The sequence below is a fragment of the Symphodus melops genome (genome assembly GCF_947650265.1).
Source record: "Symphodus melops genome assembly, chromosome: 13".
In the NCBI taxonomy this organism is placed as follows: domain Eukaryota; kingdom Metazoa; phylum Chordata; class Actinopteri; order Labriformes; family Labridae; genus Symphodus; species Symphodus melops.
Window position 1 is genome coordinate 16,865,591 of NC_136703.1, and position 24,913 is coordinate 16,890,503.

General features: G+C 42.4%; 1 protein-coding gene across 1 annotated transcript; it reads right to left on the reverse strand.

The window, feature by feature from the left end:
• Positions 1–259: 259 nt before the first annotated feature.
• On the reverse strand, positions 260–21,078 carry bmp7b (bone morphogenetic protein 7b). Its single transcript, XM_079358691.1, has 7 exons — positions 20,409–21,078; positions 7,677–7,869; positions 5,603–5,751; positions 4,409–4,612; positions 2,584–2,660; positions 1,712–1,822; positions 260–1,423 (listed from the first exon to the last, which is right to left on the reverse strand). The coding sequence occupies exons 1-7, from the start codon at positions 20,806–20,808 to the stop codon at positions 1,274–1,276; spliced, it is 1,284 nt and encodes a 427-aa protein (XP_079214817.1). The 5' UTR covers positions 20,809–21,078; the 3' UTR covers positions 260–1,273.
• Between the last annotated feature and the right edge of the window lie 3,835 nt (positions 21,079–24,913).

Sequence of the window (24,913 nt, forward strand, 5' to 3'; positions counted from 1 at the left end):
CAGAAAGAGTCAAGGTAAAGTTAAAGTCCGCTTTCTGTCAAGTTGTCCATGTGAAGAAAACAGGCAGCATAACATACAGGAGAAACAAAAACCCACGTGAAAATCCAGGTAATAAATACACTTCTTGCTTTGTTTGAAAAAATTATATACACAGTATTTTACATAAAAAATCAGAACATCCATCCAGGTCTCAGTCATATGTATGTCATATGTATATATATATATATATATATATATATATATATATATATATATATATATATATATATATATATATATCAAATCTACAGTAAAAACAACTACAATGACAATTATGAAATACACAAAAGATTGTTGAGTTTGAATATACAGTACAATCACTGCTTTTAATGACTTATACACAGTAGAAAGCACAAACGTACCTGCACTATATTATGGCCATTGTGGGTTCAAATAAACATTGAGGAGCTTGGTGGGGTTTAATATTTCAAAATCATAGCAATCAATTTGCAAAAAATATATAATTTAAAATATTGTCTGAGATAAAGTCATTTATTTTCATTTAAATGGAAACAATGCAACCTTAGCAAATTAGAGCACTTTGCATTTGGCTCAAGACAGCAGTAAAGACATACTCGCTTTATGTAGCCTTTCCTGTTTGCTTGCGGTGTCTGTGGAGGCTAAACACTTTCCAAGTCACTTTAAAAGAAACCACGTTCTCTTCCACACGACTAAAGCCTCGAAGCTGAATAACTCATGCACCGTAGTTAGGCAACCTGGGGCCCAGAGTTCTTTTAACTGTTCGAGTCAACCATAGAAGTTATCTGTCAAACTCTTTGTATGTCTGTGTATGTGGCTTTTCTCATTTATTTGTGACTTTTTTTTGTTTTTTATCAGAAAACAAATTAAAATTTATGACTTTTTAACTGTAATGACACATTACATGAAATCTCTTTTTTCCCCCCCTCAGAAACATGACTCCCTTTCTGATGGCTCAGTAATAAGTTCATTTGTTTCTGACACAGGCCCTAATACGCCGCTGTACAAATTTAAGTGTGTGTAAGTAATTGTCTGTGCATGTGTGCGCATTTGCAATGAGTTCCCCCAACATTGTGTTTACTTCAGATCAACTTTGACAATAGATCAAGAGTTTACCGTCTGACTGTACATAAAATAGATGTGCATGAGCAGTCCAACTCAATGTGTCAAACGGTGCCTGACAGCAAGTGGAAGCCCTCACTGCTCGTGTGTGTTGGCTTCTCCATGTTTGTGTGTGTGTGAAGATGCTGACAGTCTAGTGGCAGCCACAGGCTCTGACCACCATGTTGCGGTATTTCTTGAGGATGACGTTGGAGCTGTCATCAAAGTAGAGCACAGAGATAGCATGGAGCTGTGTTGGGGCGCAGCAGGGCTTAGGAACAGTGTCTGGATTAATAAAATGAACCTGCAAAGAGAAGGAGGGAATAAGAAGTTCATTATAAAATGCATAGATAAATAAACAACGTTTTGAAGGATCAATCAAACAGGGTGCATCACAGGAAAACAAATCCAGCAGCAGAAAACTCAGACTTTGCACTGTGCCAAAGCTCTGAGGACAGTTTACTCTAAGATACAATCTGCAACTAAACACAGTATTTCCAACAGCTGCTTCATTGTCCTGACAGTTGATGAGATGATTAGACTGTTAACATGACTGCTGGGGTTTTTGTTCCCTGCTTTCATGGTTACTCACAAGCGTCTGCACAATGGCATGGTTTGTAGCGTTCATGTAGGAGTTTAGAGGGAAGGCACACTCTCCCTCGCAATAGTACGCTGCATATCCCTCTGGAGCGATGATCCAATCCTGAGAGGGGGGGACGGACGCAGAAACAGACTTAAATGGAGATTTGGTCACATAATACAAAGTGATTTAAAAAGAGATATACGTGGAAAAAGTCTTTTTATAATGGTCTGTCATGTAAAGTGTCTTCAGATAACATTCTTCTATATATATATATATATATATATATATATATATATACACACACACACACACACACATACATGAAAATGCATGAAAATACATGAACATTTGAAATGGCTTGTTTTGTTTTACCGGCAGTCCATAATAAAAAAAATCAACTCTTGTTAGATTAAGAAAACAAGAAAATGATTCACACCTGAGATATGGGAACAACTGTATTTTTACAAGAACAGTACAGAAAACAGTTGTTGTTTTTTGTCCAACAAACAGACATATGGCTGAGGTGTACTTTGGAGTATTGCCTTAAAATGTCCCTTATGGCTTCATATTGTGAAACAGTACAAGTAGAGGAATAGACCAGCTTGTTAAGAGCACTGAAGGCAAATAAACAAAACAGCTCTGAGCATGTTTCCACAGATAAAGTGTCATCTGGTGTTGAAACCAGACAGGGCTCAGAAAGATTTTTGTCAGTGTGGTGAACTTATTCGTCTTTGGGAATGACCTCCCTCAGGCTCCAGAATTATGTGTGCTCATTCAAGTGTATCATTTATCAGGATTCTGGGATAAGACCATCAACAAGGTGTGTCTGAGTTAGGCTTTTCCTTGGCCAAGCAGCCTGTGAGAGGAAGGGCTTTCCATACCTGCCACCCCAAGTCTCTGAAACTGACGTAGAGCTCATGCTTCTTACACGCCTGCTTCTGATCAGTGCTGCTGTTCTCTGGAAAAATGGAGAAAAATCACACTTTAAAACATGTCCCATTATTCTGTTCTGCTTCTCAGGAGTAACTTTTTTTTCTGAAGTCAGACCTAAATTAAGCAGAAATGATAAAGACCAGATGTAAACAGAGAGCTGGTTTCGTCATATAAAACATTTAAACAACGGCTGAACGAAAGCACCTGATGTAAAGCAGCACTTAGGTAATTGTTCCAAATGAATGGGCCACCCTGCAGAGAGGTCACTCTGTTAGGCCTTGCGTTTCCATTGGATGAAACAGATGTGCACACAGGGTAGGCTCGCCCCTCTGTTTTTCATAGTCTTCTTCATTCTCATTCCTTTTCTCTTCACTCACTTCACCCCCCTCTTACCCCACCCGTGTGTTAAAAAAGAATCGTCTGTTTTCTATCTAATCATATCTTCTTCTCTCTGTTCTTTTGGTGACCTCTGGGGCTCTGTGGTACATTGGTTCCTCAGAGCGGTTCACATTGTAAATGATCATGAGCGACTGGTTCTCATCATCCAGTTAAAGACCGCTGCTATCCAGCGTTCCAAACAGGCCCATTTGGACCATGTGTGTTGTGGCCCCGGTTGCCCCACAGCACACTGCAGATGTGTTCTACAATAAAAAGCCTGCCCTGCCTTACCTCCATGCAGGGAACTTGGCCCCAACTGCTCTGTAATGCTTATGTAAATAAACATAGACAGCAGAGGGATACTTGAAGTTCAGGCATTACAGTCTAATGTTTCAGCGCTTCGCATAAACACAGCCCTCCAACACCTCCAAAATAAAGGCTCTGAGTTTGCATTGCAGTGTTTCGTTGTTGTGAAAGAATCACATTTATTCATATGAACCAAGTTCGAATATAACCTGGTTCATATGAATCAGCTATAACCCTTTGAGTTCAAGCTACAGTAAGGATCAGAGGCTGAAACTCTAACGTGATGCCCTAAAGCTGGAGAGAGAGTGGGACGGTGTATACATGAAGAATAAGGTCATTATCATGAGATGAAAGCTAACAGAAATACAAGGGAGAGTGAAATCTGGCCTTACTTCAAGCCCCACCCAAAAAACATATAAGGCAAAATCAAGCAACAGACAACAGCTCATACATATTCAGATAGCGCTAGCTAGGAATTTGCTGAACTCTGATATACTTAGGTGACTTAGGTAAGCTACTGTTCACAGATAACACAGAGTGCTGCATGATAAACCTTAAAAGCTTAAAGTAAGAACGCGTAAGAATCTATGAACAGTCAGAAAGGCTACAGCTCCTGTCATGTCATACAGTGAACACGCTGACTTAATGACAGTAGGGACACAACATCTGGCACAGTTTCAGTAAAAAGACAGGGAGCTCTTCTTTTGTAGAAAGAAACATTTTAAGTAAGTTGTGTTTTTTTTTTTACATGACTTTGCTGTATTTTAAATTAAGGCAGGGCAAATATTGAGTTTTTCAGATATTGATATATTTTCAAACGAGACATAGGGTTAAGACAATATTATTTAGACATAGTATATAATAGTATATAGTTACAATAACATTATACTCTTCATCCGCAAAGTTGCCAGTTATTTTTTAAATGTTTTTTATGTTATTGATGACATTCTGTGTTCACAAAAATTCTTCAATGACCTATGACATCTTTGTCACAGCTCTTCTCACAGGGTCAGAAAACCCACTGAAAACAAAGGGTCAGTTAAAAAAAAAAAAACCCAGCATAAATCACCACTGACTGTATATGTTTACCTGCAACATTGGCCACTCGGAGTGCCTCCTGGCTCTTTGCACCCTTGGAGCGGTTGGGGTTTCGCTGTTTGCCCCCCCCTGGTGCTGAGCGTATGCTTCGCAGGTGCACTTCAGTGGCTTTGAAAAAGGCCACCATGAACGGTTGTTTATTCTGAGGCCCGCTGCGACCTATCAGGCCCGCCACACGAGGATTGATACTCTCTCCTGCAGGGGGAAGCAGAGAAAAACAGGTGTGGGCATCACAGAAATCAAGATTTCATTCACACGGGATGATGTTTTTGAAAGAGAAAACTTCAATCAAACACATATGTGCCTGTGTTTTCAGTTTATTTGCATGTGTATGTCCTCTCTCTTCTCACTAAAAGCCCCTTTCTCTTTTCAGAAAAATTGAATTTAGTTTCCAAATACGGCTTTCCTGCATGAATTCCTGTCTCTTTTCCTTATCCTTTCTAAAATGCAGTGAACAAACTTTGCTTTGAACATCAAAGCCTCCCTACTTATGTTTGTGTGTATGGATGTGTGGGAGTGATTGTGTTTTTGCATGAGTCTGCGTGTGCACTCCAGCAGTGTCTATCTAGTTCTCACTCCGAAGAATGTGTGTCTGATCACTGTCTGGTGGTAAATCTAGGCTTCTGGTTGCTGCTGGCGACAGGACGTCCCGTGCGCCTGCCTGTACATGCTCACCCGTAACCCTTCATACACGAATCCAACACACAAACACACACTCTTGGATACTGCCTCTCCAGCACTCCTCTCACACAACATAAAAGCAATACAGTTTCTGTTCTTCTTACCAAACATGTAACGTCCTGCCGTTCCCTGAGAGAGAATACTCTCGAACATGTTCATGGTGTTCTCACTGATTGTTGATGAGGTTTTTTACTAACATCCCTGTGATGACAAACTCCCACAAATATTTTATGTAGTGTACGTTCTGCGTGCGTTCTAATGATGATGAGGGTATGACAGATAAAGTCATGGATGGAGGAGTTATGATGAATGATGGGAACTGGGTTTATCTCTGATGTTTACACACCAACAGTAACTGTTACAATGAGGATGACTTTCAGCCACGATGGCACAGCAATGAGCTGTGTTTTTCTTAATTTGGCTGTTTATTATTGTGCAAACACTTGATGCAGGAAATATCACATACTACATACTGAGGAACATGCTTATCTGGTTGATTCTCACCATTTGTGCTCTCCAGGGCCAGCTGAAGACCCAGGTTCCTGCCAGGATTCAGGACCCAGTGGTTACTGGTGGCAGTCAAGTCAAACACCAGCCAGCCTTCCTCTGCTGCCCAGATAACCCGAGAGTCCAGCAGAAACAGGTCAGACTCCCTGGAGAGGACGGAGGAGATAATCAAAGATCAGGCACACAGTGAGAAATGAAGTCAACAGGGATGTTTCCAAAAAAAGAGGTGGAAACCATGTCACTGAATGTAATGCCAAGAGTTTAAAGAGAAAAGCAAAGTAATGGAGGGAAGAAATGGAGTCAGAGAAGTGTGACTGAGCGAAACAAAGAGAGATGGAGAAAAAAAGAGACAGTGAGAGAGGGAGGGCGGGGGGGCTCCAGATGGTGAGGCCCAGGGGAACACTTAATTTTCTTAATTGACAATAATGGCTTTATAAACGACCAGTCCTTTCACACACAAAACACAGTCCATCACTTGCTGGAATTTGGTGAGAGAGCGAGAAAGCCAAACAGAGAGAGGTAGAAAGTGAAAAAGAGAGAGAAAGAGAGGGGGGGAAACACAGTTGAAAAAAGGGAAAAAGACTGTGTGACAAGAAGCGTATAGTCTGTTTTCAAGTCAGCACTGAACTCTGTATTTTCTTGTCTTCCACCTGAGACGAAAAAACCCCTTCTTTTTTAGGTTTCCGACCTGTTTCCTGACCAGGCAGATCATGTGTCACACAGATCTGGTTCATTCATGTACCTAGGCCCGATTCGGGCAAAGGAATAAATGAATGTGTTGTTCCCTGTGGACAACAGAAACCTTTAGGAGGGGTCAAGGGGAGCAGGACACAGACCATTCCTGAGTTACACACACACTGCTGGACTTCTCAGATTAACCACATGGAGAGGGTGGTGCTAAAACCTGTTCTGAATACGGAAGATTCCGGATGACAAATCCAAATTCATACTGACTAAAAGAAGTTGTAGGTTTTTAAATGAATTAAAGGCCCTGCATTTGAAGTAAAATAAAGTCATAATGTCACAAAGTTAAAAAAAAAAAAAATCCATACCAAAAACAAATTAAATGACTTCTGAACTTTAAAATAGCATCAGTATGCTAAAATGCTCACAGTAACAAAGCTGACATATTTCCCAAGCTCATCTTTTTAGTTAGCCTGTTAGCATGCTAACTTTTGCTAAGTAGCACAGAGCAGAAGCCACAGCCAAACTGTTTCATTCGTTTTGAGGGCCTTTGGCTGCATGGTAAAAAATCTTTTCTGACCTGATGACAGCTAGGCGCGGGATGAAACAAAAAATCAATACTGCAATACATTGTTGTCCTGACTCTGTGTATGACACAATTATCCTTCCGTTTGTGCTAAATCTCACATTTTAGGCAAAAGAAAAAAGGGGCTTTAAAGATTTCCCTGCCACTTTGACTCACTGCATCACCCCTTCATGAGTAATCACGGCACTTCCGATGTGAATAATGATAACGTAGACAGAAGTTAATTGTCCCCAGAAGAAGATGACAGTAGGATGAAAGAAGAAGACAAGATAGCAGGAAATTCTTGCACTTGCAGTGTAGAAATTTAAACATGGACCCAAATGGCGGTGAATACAAAGATCCTACATGTTACCTTTTAGAGGAATTTAGATTATTTGCTTAATCATTGATCATAATGTATTATTACATGTTTTTCTTGCAATGCATAGTTATCCCTAACAAAATATTGTGGACCACGTATCCTGTATTGTATCGTGTCCAAGCCCTTATATCATTAGATGGATCGCTTATGACATTTCAAATTCAATGGGAATCCATTCTACTTTTTAAAGAATGGTTTCTTTACCCAAGAGGAGAGATCTGAAGAAAAAGGAAGAGGGTCACCAAAGTCACTAGGGTTCACTTATGACATTACCATCCCCAAATACACACTAACACAGCTAACATGGTTAAAGTTATCACTTAATTAAATGATAACTGACTCTTAATCATTGAAATAATAATAGCTCAGCAACCTGACCAAATTCAAAATTGTTGGTTTGAAATATGAAAATCAATACAGAACAACAGACCTGTACGTACCTATCAGAGTGTTCCTCTAACACCTGGTAGACGCTGATGCGGAAGGTCTCATTCTCAAAACGTTCGTGGATGAAGTCTTTATAAATACGAAACTCAGCAGCTGTTACCGCCTCTCCTTCTGGGATCCGTGACAGGTCGAAGCGGAACTCTCGGTGATGCCGCCGTACCGGTAAGAATTCTTTATCATGTTCCACTGCAAAAACCACAGAAAAAAACAACACAGAAATAAACTAAAATGTATCATTAGATAAAATATGCAAGCACAGATTGTGGCTTCTTCTCATGAGCTCTGTCATTCCTTACTTAACAACAGGAATACTAAATGTATGAGCAGGGATCCACAGGGTGCTTCACGTGAAGCCAAAACGTTTGAATGTGTGATATTAAGTTGCTTGAGGAAAGAAGGATCCAATCAGAGAGGACAAGATATTTCATTTCCACTCAGATTTTTTTCTTCCTCCACAGTCACTGCACGTTGTTAGCAAGGAGCTGACGTGGCTTGTTGGACTCTGGGTCAGTGCCAGAAACAGAACACAATATCTATAGATATGCTGCACACATGTTTGCTTAAGATTGAAACGTTTAGGACTAGCACTAGCAGCAATGGTTCTGGCACAAGTGGAGTCAATGATAGAGAGATGCAGGCCGACTCTGACAGCTTTATGAGTCCCTTTCTTCTCGCTCCTTTCCTCTCAGACCCCCAGAGAGTCGTTCTGTCTGCCCTTCATCTGGTTCTCATAAGTTGGGGCTCAATGTTTGGTGTAACCTCCTCACTCTTGTCACTACATCCCAGCCCTGAACCCCCCCCCCCTCCCCCCAACCACCACCACCACCACCACCAATCCCTGGCCCTTCTGACCCTGCTCCTCTCATGTGCCAGCAGGATGTCCCAGGGGTCAGCGCCTTGTCTCTCATCATCTCCTGGCTCTTCCTCCACCTTCCCCTTCCTCAACTCTCAGACAGACCCCCCATGTCTATGCATCCATGCATGCACAAATAGATATGTAAAGGCACACAAAAACAATCACTTTAAATTAATTTAAGTTTGCAAAAAAAAACCAAAACAAATTCCGTTATTACTTCAATAAAACCAAAAGTAGACTCTCCTGCTAACATGCTCACAAAGACAGTGCTAATATGTTGATGCTTCAGAGGTTTAATTTTTATTAAGCATAATAGTTTACCATGTTAGGATGCTAACATCTGTAAGTATGCACTGAGTTAGTTGGTTGGTTAGTTTTACAGGTGTTATGGTTAATGGTGGAAAGCGAGTGAGATCACCCATCTGTTAGGGCAGGAAGCTTTGGAGACACATTGTTGACGAAGTTACCTTTTGTTCATAAATACTAATACATACATAATACATTCTACATGCTAATAGAGAAGCACGGATTTTTCACAGACTGAGTTGTGATTAAGTTAATCAAAGTTTAAAATCTAAGGGGGCCCTTCGATTTCCAAAAAGTATTGAAATGTTTCTGTCAAAGTAATAAAGGGAAACAAACGGATCAGGGAAATACTCATTAAAAACATCACAAACAGGGCTGAGACTCTGGTGGCAAACACAAATACAGACAAACAGGCACGCACATACACACGCGCGCGCACACACACTCTAAAGGCTAAAAAGTACAGCATTTTTGAGGACAGCATTCTTGTTGTTTGCCAGCTGTCAGTCAATTAAGTGTGCAGTGATGTAATGTTACTGAGTGCATGTTCCTCTGACCAGCTGGTGCCTGTAATGTCTTTCACTGCACACCTGCCTCTTTGTCCTCTCCCACCTTTCAGTCTCTCTATTGGACTTTCTCTATGCCCTTTTCATGAACCTTTTATTAAACTCTGCTCCATGAATGGCATTATACAAAGGCACTACAGACTGAAGGTAAAGCCATGAATATAATAACTCCTCAGTGAGGGAAAGCTTTACTACTCTTCCTGAACTTGTCAGAGTTTAAAGTAGGCCTACTGTGGACTTTACAGTGAGGCCTTAATAACATTCAATAATAATCAACATCACCTCAGCTGACATCCTTATTTATTCATCACCTCTTCAAATCGACCAGCCTAATATGTAATGTTAACCACGCAGGCTTTTATCGGGCCCCCAGCCATCAAGTCACTGCTGAAATAAAAGCTGACGGAGTCATTAGGATCACAGCTCCACTTCACACTGTAATTCAAATTTACACATAATGTCATTCCAGAGGTCCCCACACTTTTGGCTAACCCCTTAGGCTTTAAATATTTTCCTATGTACCCCATCTCAGATGCTTAGTTGAATAGACTTACCCTTACACCTGAAGTGTAAAATGCATAATTTTAAAAAAAATTTCAGGACTAGGAACATCTTTATTTACAAGGGTTACAAGCATCATCCAGGGCACCCTTCTTTCAAACACAAGTTTTTATATAATTTAGTTAAGAAAAAAGAAGTTATTATTCATTCAGGGAACTGTCTTTATCCTTTCTATTTTATACTTCTATGCTCCAGGGTCTATTTATTCCTCCACCACACCAGGAGACCCTCCCTCCTCCTGCAGCCCAGTGCAGGTGCACCCCCTCTGGGGAGAACGCTAGATCTATTCTTTAGCCTCCAGAGCAACCGCCCACCCCTTCCCTGCAAAACCTCTTTATCTTTGTCTGGTAGAACAGCTGGATGCTGCTGTGTCACTCCCACTCTTGCAGTTTGTCTCGCATCCTTTACAATGTCCACTCATGAGTTTCTTCTATTCATATTTTGAGAAACTACAAGAGAAGAGCATAATTCAGAACTAGCTTCTGCTATGATTTTCCTTTGGTTACTTTCTCTTTAGTTTTTACAGCAGTATGGCAGTCATTAGATAAGGGGAAAAGGCACAGTCAAAAGCCAAGCGCTGCATTTATGACTTCCCATGGCAGGAAGTGAGTAGCCATCACCCCACCTGTGTCACAGGCACATGAACACACAGACACACACATACCACACACATGATGAACACACCCTTTCATACTATACGAGCTCCTTGATTCAGAGTGCACACATGTACACATTCAAATGCACACAAACAATGATCACAAAGTACTTCCTGTGAAATGAACAGTCTTGTGCGTCAGAGAACAGTAACACAATCATTATGGGTTTCTGTAATCCGTAATTAGAGATGCTGCGATGAACACATCGACAAAAACAAACACACATACACACACACACACACAGTTGCTTTTATCATTTGCTCTGCATCTGAGTTGCTGCTGCTGATGCACAGTTATCCCACATCATGGATTGCGCAGGCCACACACGTGCACGGCAGAACACATCAGAGACATCAGTATGATGCAGAGTCTTCCAGCTGTGCATCCGGCAGCTAGTGGATAACTACCGTGTCAGAACTGCGTTAGCATCTTTTACAAGATTTATGCCTCTCCAATGGGAATACAGCTAATTTATCAAGTTCTCCACTGCAGAGAGTCTGAATGCACCAACAGCCAAAACCTCAGATATTCCTCCTTAAAATACTTGGTTATTTGAGGTTCACCACTTTCTGACAGTAATGAAATTTAAATACTTTTAAATGCTGTTTCCATTTATAAAAAAAAAACATGTAACCAATCAAAAACATTCTTCTGACTTGTGTTCAGATTAAAGTTTTCTTCTGAGCAAAGCCCAGAAATTAATTGATCCTACTGTACCAGCCATAAACCATGCTGCAATGACCTGGTGATATGGTGGCCTTGAAGGTCAAAACTCAACAACTTTTCAAAAAACACATCATTGTAAGAATTTATTTCTTTGTTGAAAGATTTTGTGTCTTTTGATTTTTATGCTGTTTTTTGTTGTGTTGCTGTATGTTTTGAACATCAGGGCCACCATATAATATTTTTGACCTGATTATAATAATTAGGGTAATAGGTACTGTAATAAATTAAATTATCTCACATACACCAGATTCTGTAAACACTCTGGATATAGTACCCAGCATCATTCCTCACCTAATTAGATTTTTTAGTCACAGACAAGCTAAGGGGGAAAAAAATCCTGTTTCTTTTACTTTCAACATTTATTGAAAAAAAAAATCTGACTATAGTCAGCTGTATCGTTGAATTCTTTCATGTTCCTTCCACCTCCTGCTTTTCCCTCTCCTCCTCCTCCTCCTCTCCTCTCCCCTCCCCGGCCAGTAGACCTAGACACTTCTCCGACACCTCCAGCTCCGGAGCAGCAGCGGACAAATCTGACTGCTCGCATTAGCCCAAGTGTCTGTTGGCCACCCTCACACCTCGCACGCTTCCGATGCTCGACAGGAGGGGGATTTCACCCTTTGCACCACTCTCACTTTTTTAACCGACAGCTTAAGCTCCAAGCCCTCCTCCCTCTCCCTTCCCCTCCCACCTTCAATTCCTTTGAAATAATGGTGCCACAATAATCCCATTGAGCCCATAAACTTAGATTTTACTCTAGAAACCAGCTAAATAAAAGGTCAAACAAATCGGTTAGGGATTGTTTCATGATGAAGCCTGCTGAAAGGACAGCAACACAACAACACATTACAGTCATTTGGAAGGTTTAGGCACCATAGTGGTCTTTTTTTCCCCCATTATTTTTGTTGCTCTTCGCTTAACAATGTTTTAACTAGACGACTGGGAACCAGTAAGTCATAGTTTCCGTAAGCCAAAGGAGCGACAGGAAGAAAAACTGAGAGGGCTGATTGCTAAAGATGTTTATCCTATAAAAATTAAAGAGGGTTTGATCTCCCGGGTACAGGGTGACTACCCTCAGAAGGGTGATTACCACGTTAGGAAACATCCTGCCCACTGGCGGCCATTGATGACATCATGCCTGTATGATGTATTTGTACTCCTGCAGCGCCTGACAGCACTGGCTCCCTGGCAAAAGGTTAGCAGACTTTCATGCTATAACTTATTCAGTTTTACCAATCACGAACATGCACACGCATGCCTTTGAGCCAGCGTGTCGAAACAGTGACCACAAGAAGAAAAAAAAAGACTCTTTACATTTAAGATTTGTGTTCAAACCAAACTTTTTGTGGATTTCCTACATGGAAGGCAATTCAGAGGTCACAGATTATACAGCTCTGTGACCTCCTTGTCTGCCTCTCACTGCGGCCATCAAACATGCTCGCCCTCTGCACCCGTAAACTGTAGAATTGGGTTCAACCTCACGCTTCGCTGGACATCATGGAGCAGAGATTTATACAGTAAAAATCACAGGAATGTCTCGGAGTGTGAACGCTCTCTTTGACACTCTACCTCAAGCAGAATAGTCAAACATTACAGGAGTAATCACATTTCATTGTCTCTAAAATATTTGACCAAGAAAGGTGGTTCTACTCCTGCTCTCTGTGGCTGGCTTAGCTATGAAGAGTTGAAAAAAAGCTTGGCTCAATCTAAAGGTACCAAGCCTTTAAATCTCTCTTATTGACATGTAACATTTCGCTGTATAACATTTAAATGATTTCTGACTTTCTGGCCTGGAAAACTTAAAACAAACTTCAATAGAAATCCTTACTTTCCAGGGCCATTTTTCCTGCTAGCAGGTTTTTTGGAAACATTGCACAAAGAGATGGAGGATATTAGTAACTAGTGAGCTTTCTGATGGCCCTTTGGATTTTGTTTCCTACAGACAACATGGCTATGTGCTTCTATACAATCAGTGTAATAAAGTCAAATAAATCAACATCTCTTTCTAGAAACAGTGTTACTTAAAACAACAACATTTATTTTTAAATAACTGCTGGTTGATTTATGTAAAATATATTATGTAGTTTGTATTTGCTTTTATGCTTGACTCGACCTCTCCTTCATTGAGAGCCAAACTGGTTAATCTGAAGAGCCCACACACTGCAGGATAAATTGAGTCATCTCGGAAATGGGAACTTCATCATCTTCCCTCAGAGATCTGTCAGGAGATTGAACACGAGTGAAAGGCAACGTAGTGGCAACAAAGAAACCACATCCTACATCCTGAGCCTCCATTATTCTGCGGAGCGGTAGAATGTGTCGAGAGACAGGGATGAAGCAGTGTGGACAGATTTGTGCCAAACTGTGAGGTATATCTGTGCGCTAACACCACTGTAACCATCTGCACTTCCTCTTAACTGCAGGATAAACCGCTCAGAGACACAGAACCACAGCCATTCAGTTTCCCCTACTCACTCTTACCCTCATCCTGGAGCTTTTATGTTCTTTAATTTTGTGGTGGCAGGGGCCACACCCTCCTCAACCAGCCAGGCTGCCTCTTATTATAGACCTCAGGAAAATTCACATACAATACACTCATTGGCCCCAAAAGACACACACGTGTCTACACATAAAACTTTTATCATTTCCTCCTGGCATCTTACGCACATGACGAGCACATTGGCAGCCTGATTTTTACAGCTTGTTGTTTATTTTGTTTTATTACAGCCCCTTGCTATTTAAAATAAACAAAAGAGCTATGGAAGAAACACAGCTGCACACTTGCCTAAATAAATATAAAGCTGCCACATGCAGTTCATAGTAATGCTGCACAGACACAAACTGTCATCACTTGTCATGAAAACACATTGGCTAAGTTGTTGCCAGGCTTTTATAGGCTTCGATTTGGCTGTCGAAGTTTGATGAGGAATGTGGTCAGTCTTACTGGCTTCCTTAAACGCAATCTTCCGCTTGGAGAGCTAACACACATCACACAGTGCAGCTGGTGACTGGGCAGGGTAGGTGGCTCTAAAAAAAAAGTGTTTAACGATACACAAACACATGACTGCCCTAACACCAAGGCTCCGGATCAACGTTATGTTCCCACAAGAAGGATGGATGAAGGAAGAAATTCATGGCATCAATTGATGTTTCACCTGTCACATCATTTGCCCATTTGTTTCTCTCACTCATTTCCTTTCCTTTTATCTCTCTCTCTCTCTCTCTCTCTCTCTCTCTCTCTCTCTCTCTCTCTCCTCTTTCCTACACCCCATTTGTGCAACTGTACCAAGCAAAGATGGCTAGGTTTGTTTTTGAAGCAGCCGAGCTGCTAGTCCCACGATCTCTGGCTGTGCTATGGCCCACATCTGCTCTCTCAGCTTCGCCTCTTGGTACCTGTCGTTGTAAAAGTGCAGGAGAGTCCCATAAGCTCCAAGTCACTGATAGGAAGAGGGTGAAGTTGCCCAGATGAAAGAGAAGTAGTTAAATGAATGAAAAATTATCATTCACCCGCTGCAGATTTGACTGCCTGCTTCTACATGCATTTTTGCGCAGACTGCATATTGTAGATCAGGAAAAAATCTTTGAGCCTAACATCGAGATCAAAGCTACACTCGGAGATGTCAACAGACACGTGCAAGAGAGTGAAGTTATTAGAAAGACTAAAATCAACCCAACATTCCTGGCAATGAAGGAGGTCCGTCCATTACTGGAGCAGAACTCCCACTGCTCAGTGCATCTGGGCCTTTGGACCACTCGCCACATTGTCAAGTCCCACCCGCAGAGCGTTTCATCATCTCTCCCAGCAAGTGCCTGAGTCTGGCCAAGAGCACAGAGGCTCTGCTATGTTCATCCAGATGTCATTCTGGACTCCTGGGTTCAACAGGTGAATCTCAGACATATTAAAAACCTCAGCTGAGTTTTAGCTTATGAGGAGAGACTTTTTTTTGTACCTACTTTGGTATTTATTTAAAAGCCAGACCTGGACATAATGCATCAAAATTTGGAGAGCATTTAGAAAAATGACCTGACAGTAAAGCATTGCTATCTGTACCAACTGTTACATTCCTCTGCTCCTGCTCACTCCCTGTCTGACAGAAGCCAATAAAACATGCACTCAATACCACTAATTAGCTCCAGAACATTCCTGTTTAGGTAAAGAAAAAGGTTAATGCATGCATGCATGTTCTTTTCGTCCGCTGGGAGTGTAAACAGAAGCGATAAAATAAATAGATGAAGGAGAAACGTACTAACAGTGTCAAGGACAAGCTGCAAACACAGTGGACTGGCAAACCTTCAACACATACCTCTGTCAGGTTTCTGATCCTTTGTGTGAAGCAGCTTCCAAAAGAATTAAGACAGGAAAAATCCATCATAGTACAACAACTCAATGACAGACTTAGAAGTAGGAGTGTGCGTGTGTGTTTTCAAGAGAGCAAAAAGGAACGTAAATGATGATGTTGAGGGAAAACGAAAGCTGTGTTTTGGGCCTTGAGGAAGTGTGTGTATGTGAAAAAACAGAGCCGCGGAGTGGAAAAACACACAGAAGAACTTGAGAAAGTGTTGAAATGTTTTATGTCTTTAAGCACGGGAGGTTTAAACCTCTAGAGGTGAGGGCCAGAGCTGGAGGTTGGAGACTAAACACTGCAGAGCACCGCTGGGACAGTATGATAACAAACTAATTAAAACTGTGAGGCCGGTGCTGATAATCAATACTGTTGGTCTAAGGAGGGTAGGGAGGGAAATCTGGTGTCAGATTGTGGGGTGTGCGGGACAGATTGTCAGACAGGGCCAGACGTGATGGTATAGACTTCGAGGTGAGGGGACTTGTTTCACTCTGAATGGATAAAGTTTCTCTGCACAGCTGCTTTGGCAGGGAAAACATCTGTATTAGCCTTAGCACTATGAGCCCACTGTGGAGAGGAATGCAAGGCGCAATGAAGAGATAGGCGGGGGGAGAGGGTAAAGGAGATATGAGTATGTTAAAAAAAAAAAAGAATAAAGAGAGATACTGGAGTCTAGATAATACACGTGGACTTCTCAGCTTCTCTTCTATCAGCTGTAAAACTAGCTCTGCGTGCCTCTCGCCTGACTGTAGTGTGACACAACTTCAGTGTTGAGAGTGCACAATAATGTCCAAAAGCCAAACTGTCTTATAAATCCAAACGGATTGACCACTTAGGACATTTCTTCCCCTCTCTGCTCTCCATTACCTTCATATAAAAACTGTCTATAAAAGCCGAGAGAGCTGGCAGACAACTGTGTGGCAGGCAGCTCCAGTGGGAGCCCAGGGAGTGCTGTGAATGGTGGGGGGGTGAGGTGAGGTGGGGTGGGGGTGGGGGGGGCAGGTGGTGCTCTGTCAGGTCACCACAGTAACACAAAAGATAATTACCTGCTAGTGTGCTGACTCACCATGCCAATTTTGCACGAGCCCTCGTCTGATCACAGCCTCAACTCACCACTTTGATATGACTCAATAAAACTGCTCACTGTTTGGCTTGAGTTGAGTCGGACTATTCAAATGTTGCATTTTGTAGCAAAATGAGAGAGAGGAAAGGATTTTTGTTTGTTTACTGCATTCAGCTCTGTTTAAGTGAAATGCTTCACATCTGGTGCAGATTAACAGCAGCAGAGCTCTGAGCTGTTAAAGAAGCCCTGGTAGTGCTTTTGTTTCAAAGACTTGGTATATTTGTGCACTTTTTAGATGCTTTTAATTTACATCAGCGTCCGCTCCGCGTGCGCAGACAAAGAGAGGCGGACTTACAACATCACTGTTGCACAGACACGAGCCTGTAAAGCGGGGTTTCAAAAAAGTAAACATTTTAGGAGCATGTGAGCTATAAGAATAAAATGTGTTAATACTGTTTTATGAGATGATGTGTATGCACAATCACTTGAAAAATAATCAAAAATGTAATGCTAAAATCAGTAAACGTATTTCTGACATGTAACCAGCGTTCTAATATTTGTGAAAAACAAAAAAACTGGAAAAACAAATTTAGCATGTTCTGTATTTTCTGCTGCTATTCTTTCACTTAAACTGTGTGTTTACCCAAACTTCCTCACACTCACCTGAGGCTATGTTATTCCGAGCAGGCCTGAATGAGAACAATGGAAATAAGGAAGCCGTGACTAACACACCTCATGATAACATTTTACAGTAACAGACTATAAACTCTTCCTACCACACAAACGAGTACAGGGGATGGTGTTGCTACTGTTTTAGTCATCCAGGGGGAAAATAGCAGACGTCAAAGTCACTTCCTGGGGGTCTGCAAGGTGTAGACTGGCATTTAACGCTGGGCATTATGAATGTTTGGGCTTGTGCTAAATGTGAGTGTCATCAAACATGTCTGATATGAACTGAATGAAATCGAGGATGAGGAAAGGATTAGGAAGTGGCTGAAAGTCCTGGAAGCTGGTGCTAGTTGGAGGGGAAGTGCTTTAATTTGTGGTGGCTAAGGGCTAATGCTGCTCGAGACCGCTGGGACTACATTAAATAATTATAAGTACGTTTATTTTGCATGATGGACAGCCAGATAGAGAGTTTTTTTCTATCAATGTTGGCAGGAAATATTTAAAAACAATACAGTTTTCTTTTTTGGCTTTTTCATTTTTCTTGCTACCTTTGAAATAGGGAATGTGTGTTGAATTCACTTGTTGACGTGTTATCATGGCGAGTCCGGCACACACCCAGTGCCTGGGTGACGTGTGTTACGTGTACATTCTGAATGTATGCTGTAAGCCATTTACACAGCTGGGCTTTTAAAGTGCAGTGACTCAATGAGAGGACGTCCCTGACCTGGGGTCTGTCCCAAAGCCGACACCCGTCCCGTGATGGCTGACTGCACTTGAGCCTGCTACGCTCACACCAGCTGACAAAAAAAGAGAGTGTGAATTCTCCTGAGTGGCAATCAGGAAGGAAACTGAGGAAGAGTTGGTAAAAGTTTGTCGACTATGCCTTTATTCACAGCTTTGCGGTGTAAATAATACAATATGTTTACGGATATGTTCTTGTGACAGCATTAAGCTTTATGCATACGAGGAAAACAGGCCTCTCAGGAAGCAGCAACCAGTCGACAGAGTCTGACTAATGTACCTTGGCACGGTAGTTCTGGAGACATGCAGAGTTTTGACAGGGACAGTTTTGAAATAAAAGCCACACTCATTCTGTTTGGAGACAACCTAAATAGGAAAACAAACCCACAATGAGCAAAATGTGGAAAGGAAGGAATTTGAAGAGGAAATGGTCGATCCATTTCATAGCCATCATTTAGTTCTCTGTTTCTTCGTCACTCTCCCTCACGTGAAGGGTAAGGAAGCAGCTCATTATATTCTGTTTTGAATCAAGCTGCCTGGACACATATTCAATGGTATAACGTGAGGGAGAAACCTACATTCAACATGTGGCAGATAGTACAAGTCATCCTATTATCCAAGTGAAAGACAAATATGGAAACTCTGAACATGAGCCATGCGAGGAAGACTCAAGCTTTATCCAAAAGGCTGCAGGAAAGCAGTGTGACTGTCTTTCCATGATCTGTTCAATATATTTAACAACAAGGTTCTCCCAGCTAATGTGACCCATCTTTGTTTAGATGCCCTCCCTTTTTGAAGAATCATGCAAAAATGCATTTTTCTTCTCGTCCCCCCCCCCCCCCAAACAGTTCCCTCCTTTCTTGTCAACCTACTTCATCCAGCCCTGGCCCTTGACTTCACGAGGCCCTCGACTTTGCGAGTCGCTGTGGTCAAATCCATCTGTGTCACACAGCCTGTCAGAAATAGTCACAATGCAGCAGCTTCCACAGTAATTACACAGTGCAGTGGAGGAGCCAGTGTCACCTCCCTGTCTCCTGCCAAGACGTTCCAACAATGATCTTTCCAGGATTCAATGTAAACTTCCAAGTTCTTGCAGAAATTCTCCAAATGATGTGGTGTCTTGCAAACACTACGACGATGCCAAATGATGTCAAAGGTTGATAAACTCAAAAAACACCACGTGAATCAGGGAAGGTGCCGTGGCTGTATAACATGTTAAACAAATGGATTTATGATGGTTTTATTGGCTATATCAATTATCTGACACCGCCTGAAAATGTTGTGACAACAATCGCTCACTGTCCCTGATGGCAATAAAATATACCAAGACTGTTTGAATTCAGAAAACAGTCTGATAAGATAAGCACAGTGGTCCAGTAACAACACAGTAAACTTCTGAATGTAAGTAAAACCAAAAGAATGCTGATTCACGGTGAGGTAAAACTAAATAAACTAGGCTTGGGTCATCATTGACTGGCATTATTCTGTGGGCTGAGTGTCTACAGGGATGTCTCCAGATTAGAGTGAAGGGAGGACCCAGTGTACTTTGAACCCAGCCTGCTGTTGACTTACTCATTCTTTAGATAACACAGGGTTGACATATTATCTGCTTGCTGCCTTCATCATCCACTGTGCAGCACCTGAACATTAGCTGGTTGCACAGCTGTTTAACAGAGAGGGAAACAGGAATGTGACACTCATAGCAAGAACTGGACAACTGCACCATTTTTTTTTTAATGTGCAACAGGTTTCATTTGAGTGCGTGCATCTCTATCATAACAAACAGATACACATGCTATTCCCCACAACAAAACCGATTACTTTGAGATAAAAACCAGCAGTTCAATGGGGAGCAACATTTTAAAAAAAACTTCCCCTCCAACACAGCAGTGTTAGTAACAACATAGTGAATGAGCCTGCAAAGGATCACAAGTGAGTAACTCCAGAATCTTAAAAGCAATGTCTGCAAACAATGAATCGTTAAAAAAAACAAAAACCTATTTCAAGGAATCTTAAGTGTCTCCGTAGTAACATTATTACTTAATATTAAGGTAAGTTAATTTTATAACTAAAAAAGCATGTGAAAAAAATGTTCCTCTCAAATATGGTCTGACTTAAAGTGCACGCTTAACTTCAATTTAGACAATAAATCTCTATGGGCTTATCTGTGAAGCGCGTCTTGTAAACCATTGTTTTTAACTGTTTTAAGGGTTCACCAGTGGTGAGAGAAGAGGAGCTTACCTAAATTGACAAAGCTCATGACCATATCTGCATCGTTCAAGAAGTTGTTGTCTTGCAGGCTGGCTATTGGAGGCCCCTGGGTGGTAAAGATGGGCTTGTACGGGTAGGAGTATCTGTCCTCGTCTCCCTCTGTGGACATGGCGTTGTACAAGTCCAACATAAACATCGGCGCAGCGTTGTGCTTGCCGTGGAGGTGAGGTCGCGGCCGGTGCGGCAGCCCCAGGATCGACAGGATCTCTCGCTGCATCTCTCTGCGCTCCTGGCTCTTCAGACGACGGTGGATGAAGCTCGAGTGGAACTCGTTGTCCAAGGTAAAGTTCGTAAAAGCAGTATCAGCAAGTACACAGTAGCTCCAAACCAAGAGCAAAGCCGGAGCCCGTCTATCCAACATTGGTGCCATGATGCTCACCGTGCGTAATTGCGCCCAGCTCTTAACGACCAAACTCTCGTAAAGGGATATTGAACTTTTTTTGAGCAACAGGAAGCCTTGTTTCGTTAACCAAAGTCAAATGCAGACCCTCATTTTGAGGGAAGTGCTCTCAAACGAAACATCAACTTTCCTTCAGAGTCCTTAAAATGATGTAGGGTCTTTTTTTTCCTGGGAAGGTTGTGTTCGCGCGGACCTCCGTCCTCATCCACAACCTGTAGCCAACAACTTACAAGTGTAATGCAGCTTGTGTGGAGGCTGAGCGGGAGGGACTCGAACAAGTTGTGAGGAGGCGCTGTATGCTGGGAGGAGCAGGAGGGGGGAGGGGGGGGGGAGAGAGAGAGAGAGAGAGAGAAGAGGGGTTGGGCGAGAGAGAGAGAATGTTGTGGTCGTTCTAATGCAGGTAGGGCAAAGTTGTTTTTTGTTAACAATTGGAAAAAAGGGCTTAAAGCTGTGCAAAAACAAAAACGAAAATCAACAAAAATCTTGTTGCTTCTTTAACTTTATAATAAAGAACATTTCGTCTTTACTTTACCAAAAGTGGCTGTGGAGATTCAACAGTCAATGACACATGCAGATAGTGGCAATAGGGCTTCCAGTGTTCCCATGAAACAACAGACTTAATATCACATTAAGTGTTTGTTTGTGAGAGTGAATACTTCAAGAATGTGGGAGAAGATGAAAAATGCAGTTGCAACGCTCTTATAATTGTCACTGCTCTGCAGGTGCAACCTCGGGAATACTTTTCTGCACATGGTTTTCAAACTTTAAAGTCAGTTGTCACGAGGCAGCTGTACAGCCACACAACTGCCATATCATGCTGCATTTTTTTTTCAGATTTCCAAGCATTTTTGTCCCCAAGGCTGGAGCAGGAAGCTTGTGACAAAGGCAGCAGTGCACGGACAGAGCACAGACTGTGAAGGAGGGGTGCAGATGTTTGGCAGCTGCTTCATCCCTCCATCTGCCCCCCTGGCCCCAGCACCTCTTAAACACCACACTTTGATGGAACGCCCCTAACCCTCTGGTGCGCTTTGCTCTCATTGACACGGGCAGACGGAGGGACCAGAGACAGCCACTTTATCTCCGCAGTCCTCCTAAAACCAGAGAGAGGAGTTTTAAAGGCTCTGCAGCAGAGATGTTTTAGGGCTGCAGCTTGCCAGGTGATTTCTATAACAATAAAATTAGACTTCAATGGCACAGCAAGACAGGCTGCCAGACGGCTTAGGCAATGATTGCAAACAGAAGAAGGGAGGAAGGAGGAGGCAGAGCATGTCTCGGGGTCTTCTACACTTAGCTCACCTTCCTGCCAATTTAATGTGGTTGTTCTTGTCTTTAAAGGCGTTCCACTCCTCTTTTTCCAATGACAATTCAACGTGTCTTGAAGCCTGAGAGCTTACATAGCCCTGCCACTATTCATTCTGTATATCTAATCCTGTATTTGCTTTTATCAGGCCCTTCAGTAGTAGCCTGTACCATATAAACATTTCTATCCGGGGCCTCAGATAGAATCAGCTAATGGCCGCAGGTGTTTACATTACAGCAGTTTCCAACAGGGGACTTGAAAGGGTCCTGGTTGCAGCAGGAACTATACATCTTCCTCTCTTTATGTCCCTCACTTTCTACCCTCTCTCTCTCTCTCTCTCATTGACTTAGATTGGTTCTCTTGCTCTCTCACTCCTGCTGTAAAGGTTGGCAAGGTCAAATCCCCCTGTTGCTCCTGCATCCACCCCCCGGCCCTTGGCTCGGTTTGTGTCCAGAGAGGGGCTGACAATCCTGGGCAGGACAATAGGAACAGACCCCCCTTTGTTTGGGCCTCCATGGGCCTGATGACAGTCTCGGTAAACAGCGGGCACAGACTGAGGCCCGGCTGGGTGAGCTGCACTGAGGGGCCTTTGACGAGGACAACTAAAGCAGAAAGCAGAACAAATAAGAGTTTCAACTCTCCAACACACAGAAAAGAAACTGCTGAAACAATGAAATACATAACTTCTCCCGAATATTTCACACTTAACTCAATTATTTTTCCAACAGACATATTAAGCCACTTCGAAATGTAGATATGCACACTGTCAATACAAATACTTCAACATTTAATACCATTGAAAAAAAAAGTGCTCCACTCAAACGTTTATTTCTAAGACCTTTTGTATGTTCAGCTCATTCTCAGCTTCTGCAATGACAGTTTCAGTACACACACACACACACACACACACACACACACACACACACACACACACACACACACACACACACACACACACACACACACACACACACATGCACAAGCACTACACTTAATACGCATATACAAACCTCCCCGCATTGTCATCTTGGAGCATGACACCAAGCTCCTAAGAAGACCACACAGCAGTGCGGTGAAACTTTCTGGAAATTCTTTTACACCCACATAAGACACACACAAAGATTAAAAAAAAAAAAAAAAAAGACCCTCTGCATTATATATTTGTCTTTCTTTTCATTTTTTAATCTTTAGTAAGAGTCTGTGTTTTTTTTCAGTCAGCCTGGTCATCTCTGCCGAGGAGCTCAAAGTGTGAGGTCAGAGGTCAGATTAATATTTATTTCATGTGTTGCCTTAGAGAGCAGCAGGCAGCGAGCCTGTGCATGCAGGAAGGCGGATGAGGGTGGTGGTGGTGGGGGGGGGGGGGGACTGGGTCCGCCTGAGCCGACCTAAAGACTATACAGTAAAACTTTACTCAGGGTAAGCTGACCCTCAAATGAAGCAGTGTGGGGTGCAAGAACATGGAGAGGATGGCGGCTCACTTTTTCCTCTCCCACCCTCTTCATCAGCCCGTCCTGTCCGCCCATGTCTACGTTTTTGGCGTAACCCCACTGTGTGCGCTGCACAACCCGACGGCCTGTTAAAACAGCCTAACCAGGTGGAGCTGAGCTATTGTAAATGTTCCCTTTCTGGTGGTGTCTCACACTTCCAGGGGCCTCATGAACATATGAGACACAGCTGTGAGACAGACAGAAGAAAGAGAGGGGGCGGGTTTGTGAAACTGCTTCAGCATAGTGCACTTTGTACATCCGACTTTGGTTTTCAGTTTGACGGCATTAAAAAAATATATATCTGGATCCAGTTCTTAACTGCTTTCATACAAGAACAGCTTTAACAGCATAGACATTTTAGCATGTAACTGAAAATATGTAGCGAAAGTTTGTGTTATTTTCAGTCATGTCCTCCTTGTGTTTTTTTATCACAATTTCACAAAAAAAACACCCACAAGCAACAAGCCTATTTAGTATGCAGCCATGATTTAGCATTTCTTAATAATTTGTTAACAAACATAAAACAAGTGCTAAAAAAAGATTATCTTCAACTCTATTCTTCGTCAATGTTCTCTGTTCATTTTTCTTGCAGTCACATCTCCAAATAATATGCCGATCTTCTACTAAAGAATGCATGGTTATCTTGCGTGAAATGCTGCACCTTGCAATCCTCCCTGCCATCACTCATTTATCTGGTAGGTCATGTCACTAATGAGTCTGTCTGCAGCCAGCTTTGCCACTCTGGAACACCAGAGAAGCTCCGATCTGATTTATAGCTCTCAGCAGTCCAGCCAGACTCATCAGTTATAGCTGTTGTCATTGAGTCAGAGATACCGTTTGAGTTAAGCTCTCTGGCTTAGTAAGACTTATCCATCGCAGGATGTTATTACTCAGGAACTCTGTCACTTGTGTCATCAGCAGAGTCCTTGCTCGACGCTAAGCTGGTACCTTCACCCCGCCACATACTTATCAGCATCCATTACCGGGGTGCGAGCGCCTGATAAAGGTCTATCCTGTTCCGTGCACCTCTAGACGGAGGTCCAATTTAGATTGTTGTCTGTGTAGTGAGAGGCCTCTGCACCTTTGACTCTTGCTCTCATCACTCTGTGAAGCCGTGCTGGCCTGTCAATCATAGAGGACCCTGGGTGATCAGTCAGCTCCTCTTTAGGGGATGCTGGTCTGAGAAGCCATTAGAGAGCCAGACTGGCCCCGGCCAAAAAAGCTGATGAGAAACAGAGAAAGAAGGAGAGCCTGAGGTAGAAAGTTAATGGGGGGCAGGAGGGGATGT